Raw genomic sequence first — 8,400 nt, 5'->3', positions numbered from 1 at the left:
TGACATGGGGGGGCTATGGAACAAATTGTTTCTTTTCTCATTGAGCACAGGGGTGATGGGGAGGGCATGGGGGGGGGGGGGGGGGGGGGGGGGGGAGGGGGGAGCAGTGCAGCACCTCTGATTTTCTGGGAGGACCTTGGAGAATTCTGTCATTTGCCCAGGCGTGTGAGGTTTTGCTGGGGAGGGAAGCAGAGCTGGTGGGAAGCAGGAGGAAGTTGTACATGGGGAGGTTTTGACTGCACGGATGCAGAGGGGCTGGTGGAAACCACGGACCCAATTTACTGATTTGCTAGCGGGATGTGAGGAGAAAAACACAAACTCTCTCTCAAATGACCTTTCTTTTTTCAGTCTCTCTCCCTTGCATTTTTTTTCCTCCCAGCCAGGGATTTTGGATGAAGCGTATTAGTTAATCAGATTCTGAGAAGCAGATGTTAGGTGATTTAGGAGGAAAAAATGAGACTTTCTAGTTCGAGCCTCTGCTAGAGCCTACAGTGCGCATTGCAAACCAAGTGGCTCTGTTCTTTCTTTGAGAGATTGCTTTGTGCATTTGGGAAGTGCTGGTAATTTTAGCCTAAATCTGAAGTGAGACAGAAAGGGTGGTCTGGAGTCTGGGGACAGGTGGGATACCTACCTCTGGTGATGGGGACAGGCAGATGTCAGCATACTTTGTGGCTCTGAATGCAATGAAAAGAAAGTCACAGCCCTGAACCCTCTGGGCAGCTCCCCGATGGCTCAAAATGGGACTAAAAATTTTGGAAAAGAGCTTAAAAGCTTGAAACTGAGCTAAAATGTTCCTTTCCATGCCCTGCTGGCAAGGATGAGCACAACTTTCCACTCCCAGCAGTGACCATGACATGCAAATTGTCCCTTCACAGCTCTCAAGCCTCCATTTTCCCATGGGGGATGATGCTGGGTGGGCTCAGTTCAATGTGAATGCAGGCTTTAGAGCTAAGCCAGATTTCTAGATATTGCAATTCAATATACCATGATTCAACACACCGCAATTGCCTCCGTGGTGGAAATTCTCAGGCTGAACCAGCCCTACCAAGCAAGGGCTTGGGAATTTCCTTGCACAGAGTGCCAGCATGCAGTATTAGGAGTTAAGCACCCTTAATGCTTTTTAAGGCTAAGATCATCTCACGGTGCTGACTTTGGATGCAATTTCACAGTCAGCTTAAGCTGCTCTAAGGTTGCTCTGGTGTTGAGAGAGCTCCTGGGCACAGGCTAACTTCTGGGCTTCCAGCAGGACCGAGGAGCGGTGAATGTGGGGTCAGCTCCCTGCTCTGGCTGAACAGTCCTGTTCTCCTCATTCAAACTGATTTTCTTTTTTTCCCCCTGATTTAAAAATCAACTTTGGGGTTTAGTATTAAGGAAAAATAAGAAAGCACAAAACAGAAAGATGTGTTGCTTTTCCTTTTATTCTTTAACACTTTTTTTTCCCTCTAAACGAGCTTTGTTTGGTCTGGGTTTATCTCAGCATCCCTTCTCCCAGCCTGGCTGCTGATGCTGCGGGGTCACTGAGGTGTGGGCTGTCTGCAGCTCTCAGTTGCACTGCACTGTCTGCACCCCGCATTGCCCCGATGCTACATCTCACCCTGTCCACAGCAGCTTTGAGCCATTGAGCTCGGCACCTTACCTTGGATAAGGACTCTGGCTCCTGCACAAAGTTTTGCTTTTGGGCTTATAATGCTGACAGCAGAAGAGCCAGGATGCTAACATCTTCTGCTGCAGATTTGGGTTTCTAGCTGGTGTGTACCCAATTTGGACACCAGTGCTTCAGCACAGTTGGAGTCCTCTGCAAAGACAGAGGAACAATTTCAGAACCCCGATGGCTCCAGCTCAATAAGGAGGTTTGGGCACCAGCTGTGTCCCGAGCTGTGTCCCTGTGGCCCCAGCACGGGACCGGTCCCCGCACTGCTGCTGCTCCATGCAGACGTGGCCCAAATTGCACTGCTATTCTTGGCAATTGAGGGCAATTGTGTTTTTCACTCCCTTCTGCTGAACTTCACTGGGTAAGAAAGGCAGCGGGCCCTTGGTGATCAGTGGGCACGCAGAAATCAGAGCCACTCTGTGTCCTTGTGTGGTTTCTTATGTTCAGAAAATACATCTGGGGCAGAAAGAGCTGGAGGGCAAAGGAGGGGAAATAAATTGGGGTGGGGTGGGGTGGGGAACATGTGGGGAAAAGTGCATTTTGGGGGTAAATCTCCTCAGAACTGTTCTCTGTTAACTTCTAATTTCCCTTTGTGGTTCTCCCTGAGGCAGGACAGGTCCTTTCCCGGTTCTATAACTTGGCCTGGTCCCTGAGCTCCTCTTTGATTTTGCCATTGAGCTCAGCACTACAGTGGTGGCCTGCTGGGGATATGAGGCCCAGGAGTGTTTTGGGGACATAGTGCCAACAGCACCTGCCGGCCCAGTCTTGGGAAAAGATCCACCCCGTGGCCTGAAAAATGCTCTCCAGTCTCTCTGAGTAACCTGAGTGTTTAAACCTCATCTTCTTCCTATGGCTGGGAATATCATTTTTACCACAAGGAAGGCCTAGGAGAGCCAGAGATGATGTTGTCCTCTGCCTACCCCAAATTTCAGATCAAGACAAGGGGTCCCCATTCACGTCCCTTTTCACGCAGAGTGGAGGGGTTCTCCAGGGCTGGCGGACACGTCCTTCTCCTCCTGACCTGCCTTTCTGAAGTCCCAGCCTGGCCCTCATTTGGGAATTGCTTTCTAAGTGCCAGGTGACCCAACTCCTGGGGTTCCACCAGTGACTCTCCCAGCTGGATCAGGGGCTGCGGCTAACCGGGACACCTGTGTTTAATACGCAGAATCACAGAATCACATAGAATCACAAAATGTTAGGGATTGGAAGGGACCTTGAAAGATCATCTAGTCCAATCCCCCTTCCAAAGCAGGAACACCTAGATCAGGTCACACAAGAACGCGTCCAGGTGGGTTTTGAATGTCTGCAGAGAAGGAGACCCCACAACCCCCCTGGGCAGCCCGTTCTGGTGTTCTGTCACCTTCACTGTGAAGAAGTTTTGTCTCATATTTAAGCAGAACCTCCTGTGTTCCAGCTTGCACCCACTGCCCCTTGTCCTGTCATTGGGTGTCACCGAGAAGAGCCCGGCTCCGTCCTCCTGACACTCACCCTTTCCATATTTATAAACATTAATGAGGTCACCCCTCAGTCTCCTCCAAGCTAAAGAGATAAATACCTTTGAATCCTGCTCCAAACACTGGACCTGCAGCCTGTGGATTAGTGCACACTTGGAAATGTCTGAAATAGCCCCTCTTGCTCTCAGGGCTGGGACTGGTGAGGAAAGTCTGCATGGGATACCTGAATTCTTCCCTGTCTTCTACTACTGCCCGATTTTTTATCCTTGGATGCTGTAAGCAGTATTGGGAGGTTTAGTGGTGATAGTGAAGCCATCCCAAAAAGGGGCCTGCAGGATCTGGAGCTGAAAGATATACTGGAAGTATAATGCCCGTGAAATTAATGTTTGCATTAAAACATACAGGGTTTTCTGACCTTGGGTTTGTTTCATTCTTTCCAGTCAAGCAAAGCGATCCACATGCACAGTTCATCTCTCTCTCCCTGTCCATTTGCTTGCAGATCCTCATAGCGTGGGAAAGACGCAAGCTGCTGGTATCCGACCTGGGGATTTATGCTGCTAATCTGATTAGTGTATGATGGACGTGTCCAGTTGGAAGGAGATGGAGGTGGCACTAGTCAGTTTTGACAACGCTGATCAGATCGTGGAGGATCCCTGTTATTCAAATGACCTCAGTCCCGCTGGGCAGTCGCGGAAAGGCCATCCCAGCTGCGCCAACCTCCTCTCCAACTGGAGAATCCTCATCAACAGCGAAAACGCCAACAATGAGACCATTTTCTCCAGGTTCTCTGCTGAGTTCAGTGAGCACCTGGTGGGGGAACGGGTGGGCATGGAGGAGGGGGACCAACGAGTCATCATCAATATTGCTGGGCTGAGGTTTGAGACGCGGCTCAAGACCCTCAACCAGTTCCCGGAGACCTTGCTTGGGGACCCGGAAAAGAGGATGCGTTACTTCGATTCCATGAGGAATGAATATTTCTTTGACAGGAACAGGCCCAGTTTTGATGGGATCTTGTACTATTACCAGTCTGGTGGGAAAATCCGGCGTCCAGCCAATGTACCCATTGATGTCTTTGCTGATGAAATCACCTTCTATGAGCTGGGTGATGAAGCCATGGACCAGTTCAGGGAGGATGAAGGGTTTATCAAGGACCCTGAGACCCTCTTACCAACCAATGACTTTCATAGGCAATTCTGGCTGCTCTTTGAGTACCCCGAAAGCTCCAGTGCAGCCAGAGGCGTAGCTTTGGTCTCTGTCCTGGTCATTGTCATCTCCATCATCATCTTCTGCATGGAGACCTTGCCAGAGTTCAGGGAGGAAAGGGAATTTAAGTCCACCCAGGAGCTTTCTAAGAATCTGACAGACACCTTGCTGGCCCACAGCACCTTCACAGACCCTTTCTTCGTCATAGAGACTGCCTGCATCATCTGGTTCTCCTTCGAGCTGTTTGTCCGGTTCATTGTGTGCCCCAGCAAGACTGACTTCTTCAGAAACATCATGAATATTATTGATATTGTGTCCATTATCCCCTACTTTGTAACTCTCACCACCGAGCTGATCCAGCAGAGCGAACTCAATGGGCAGCAGAACATGTCCTTGGCCATCCTACGGATCATCCGTCTGGTCAGAGTCTTCCGCATCTTCAAGCTCTCCCGGCACTCCAAGGGGCTGCAGATCCTGGGGCAGACCCTCAAGGCCAGCATGAGGGAGCTGGGCTTGCTCATCTTCTTCCTCTTCATCGGCGTCATCCTCTTCTCCAGCGCTGTCTACTTTGCAGAAGTGGACGAGCCACAGTCCCATTTCTCCAGCATCCCCGATGGCTTCTGGTGGGCCGTGGTCACGATGACAACCGTCGGCTATGGTGACATGTGTCCCACCACCCTGGGTGGGAAGATTGTGGGGACTCTGTGTGCGATTGCAGGAGTATTGACCATTGCACTGCCCGTCCCCGTCATAGTCTCAAACTTCAACTATTTCTACCACAGGGAGACAGAAAATGAAGAGAAGCAAATTCTGCCTGGAGAGGTGGAGAGAATGCTCGCCAGTGTGGTGACGGGAAATGGCAGCATGGAGTCGCTCAATAAGACCAATGGGGGTTACCCTCGAGACAAGGCCAAAAAATGACATTGCCGTGATGGGACTGAGCACTGTCAGGTGGGATTGTCTACATAAGGTATAAAGCATCCTCACGCTGTGATTTTTTTTTTAAACTGAATATGCTGCTGCTATTTTTTTTTCTAGACATTTTTCAATCTCTGAGTTCCTGTGGCTGTTCAAATAAATACCATCTTTCTTATCTCTCTTCCCTGCCCATCAGTCTATTTTTTTATTATTTGATGCTCATCTGCTTGACATTTAGCTTTTTTGTCCATGATATCAGAGTGCCATTCCCCATACGCAGAGATTTTCCCCATATACCAGAAGGGGAAAAAAGGCAAAATTACATGAAATGCTTTGCCTGGTGGCACTCAGCTGTCCAGGGGTGGAGCTGGCTGCCATCTCCCTGCTTTTCTTAATCCATTTTAAATATTTCCTCCACTACTCAGAATGTGGGTATCTGAGCAATCCCCAGATCTGGGAGTGGTCTGGCTGGAAAATAAGCTTTTATTTATTCATTTATTTTTCTGGCTGAAAAATAAGTTATATTTTTAGCTGGATGAGTTCCCTGGTATGTCTGCCTAAATAATTTGGGTGACACAGTAGGGTGGGCAGTGATGGATGGGATTGAGCCACTGAGTGTAGGGATTAAGACAAGAAGGATGGGGACCAGCTCCAGTTGCACAGCCACCAAGAAAGGCCTGGGGTGTGGTGGCTCAGTGCCCATGGGCATTCCTGGTGGACAAGCTGATCTCTGAGAAGGACAGGGGGGATTTTTTCCTGCCACAAATGCTTGATGCGTGGGTTATCTGGTGCACAAATGCCTTCGGGGATGAGCCTCTGTGACCTTGTAGATTTTATTGTCACTTATGTTGCTGCAAATGGGGCACGGAGTAATGAGGGCTGACGTTTCCTGACAGTTTGGCTTTGCGTTGTAAAAATCACTTCTGGTTTTGAAAACATGCAAATTTCCATAGGCATTTTTAATGGGAGAAACAGAAACAAATCATTTTGCTGTTCTCTCTAATGCCAGCAGGTTTTCTTCTGACAAAAACGTTTTGTTCCAACTTCACTGTTTCAGTTGGCTTTTTTGATGTTTCTGCCTACATTAAAATCACAGTTTCTCATACAGTGTCTACACATCCGCTTTTATATCCCACATCTGTTATGTATGATGTCTCATATCCTCAAGGTTCAGCATGATCATTGCACAATATGCCAACATCTTTGGTTTGCAATTTCATTCAGAAAGGAGTGATGAAAGAATGTTTATTTATTTTTATACCTGTTCTGATTGAAAATGTGAGAGAGGGTGTGCTGGGATTTTCCCTCTGGCAGAAATCCTGCACCAACCTGCTCTGCTGCAGAGCTCGGTGTCTGGGGGGTTCTTATTCTGGTTTGGGGTAATTTTTTTTGTGGGCTTTCTGCAACAACACCTTTGGTCCACCTGCACCCCAGGCAGGTGGATCTGGAACATGATCAGGACAGGTGTCCTTCAGGGACAAATCTCCCTTTTATCCTAATTTTCTCCCATCCCTCCACGACCCTTTTCCTCACCCCATCCCTTGCCACCCTCAGAGCATCATCACAGACAGAGGAGGAGCAGTGAGAGCTGTTTATGCTCCTTCCCTCTGTGCTCAAGGGGGAAATACCTCATTATCTGCGAGGACGGCTGGAAGAAGAACAGCTGGGCACAGCTGGAGGAGGCACAGCTGGGCACAGCTGGTGAGCAGCATTCTGAGACATCCCCGGCTCCTCTCCAGTCACTCCTCATTTCTCTCCAGCTGTTCTGCCACTTCTCTATTTTTATTTCATAGCAGAAAGAATGAAACTTTTTAAATTCTTTTATTTTTTTGAGCTCTCCTTCCCAAACCTCACTCCCATTATATCAAAGCTGAAGCACTTTTGGTGTTTATTCCTTGGGAAGTGATCATGAGAAACTCTGGTGAAAAGGTTTGGGTTGGGAAATATTCAGCCTGCTTCCTATGGAAAAGCTCTGAGCACATCCTCACTGCTCTTGCTCCCTTAGCAATCAGGGAGGGATTGAAATGGAGGGATGCTGGGATGGACGGATTGACAGATGGATGGATGGATGCGTGGAGAGATAGGTAGCAGGATGAACAACTTGATTCTTATTAACCTGTAAATTTTATTCTTTAATAAAGGAGTAAATGCTTCAAAGTAGAGCATACAGAAAATACTGGTTATTTGGAGCCAATGTTCTGTTCTTGTGATTTTGCAATTTCACAAACACCAGGAGCTGGTCCCTGCCTGGGAATCATGTGTGCAGGATGAGGCATGGGACGTTACAGACCTGACGGCACAAGACCTGCCGGATGAGGACAAACTCTGCAACAGTTTCCCCAGCAGTTCAGCTTATACCAGCTGTCACGGGGTGGGGGACAGATGCAAGGGAGATCCCTAACTTATGCTGTGAGGATGGGGTCAGAGACATTAAACTTGTCCAGATACAACAGCTGATTTCTGATTTATCATAAACGGAACAGTAGAAAAAAAACAGACTATGAATATCCTACTAACACCCATCTAGTGTCTGATTAAAAAAAAAAAAAAAAAAAAGCATTTTCCCAAACAATTTGCAGCTTAGCATTTTCCCAAATACAGCTCCAAAGCTCAAAGAAATCCATAAAAGGCTCTTATTAACTGTACATTTCATGAGTCAAGCCCTAATGAGGCAATCTATCATGTCATCTGGGACACAGGGAAGAATTCCCCAGAAAAAAAAAAAATAAAAAAAAAATCTGAAGATGGCATGAAACCTCTTTGCTTTATCAGAAAGGTGTCCTGGCTACTTTTCTTTCCATGGAGCAAGCCTGAACCTTGGACATATTTGTCCACTAGAAGCATTTTTCTCCTCCTTCAAGCCATAATTTCCAAGCAAACGCTGGAACATCCTTTTGCCACCAAACAGGTATTTCTGTGCATCCCCTATGCACGGTACAGTTCTGGCACCGCAGCCACGAGATGGCACTCCAGGATAGACATTTCCCAGGACACAGTAGGAAACTACTACAGCAGTCCCAATGTGTTTGTTCCCCCTTTTAATTTTTGCTTGGAAGCTTTTAGCTGATTTCTTTCTTTATTGCCTGAGTGAATGCAGATGTGGGAAGGGCTCCCCTGGCCATGGGGGATGCTCACATGGAGAAAGCCCCTTAAAGGGCTGTTTGCCAAGGTCTT

General features: G+C 47.9%; 1 protein-coding gene across 1 annotated transcript; it reads left to right on the top strand.

Annotated features, from left to right (window-relative positions):
* The first annotated feature begins 3,678 nt into the window (after positions 1 to 3,678).
* KCNA10 (potassium voltage-gated channel subfamily A member 10) lies at positions 3,679 to 5,229 on the top strand. Its single transcript, XM_040536184.1, has one exon. It carries the CDS (start codon positions 3,679 to 3,681, stop codon positions 5,227 to 5,229), a length of 1,551 nt encoding a protein of 516 aa, XP_040392118.1.
* The last annotated feature ends 3,171 nt before the right edge of the window (positions 5,230 to 8,400 follow it).

The sequence above is a fragment of the Cygnus olor genome, chromosome 24 (genome assembly GCF_009769625.2).
Source record: "Cygnus olor isolate bCygOlo1 chromosome 24, bCygOlo1.pri.v2, whole genome shotgun sequence".
Classification (NCBI taxonomy): Eukaryota; Metazoa; Chordata; class Aves; order Anseriformes; family Anatidae; genus Cygnus; species Cygnus olor.
Note: the sequence above shows the minus strand (reverse complement) of the source record. Positions and strands in the feature narration are given on the sequence as shown.

Excerpts from the sequence above, each read along its gene's own strand:
- KCNA10 (XM_040536184.1), top strand. The coding sequence starts at position 3,679 with ATGATGGACGTGTCCAGTTGGAAGGAGATGGAGGTGGCACTAGTCAGT.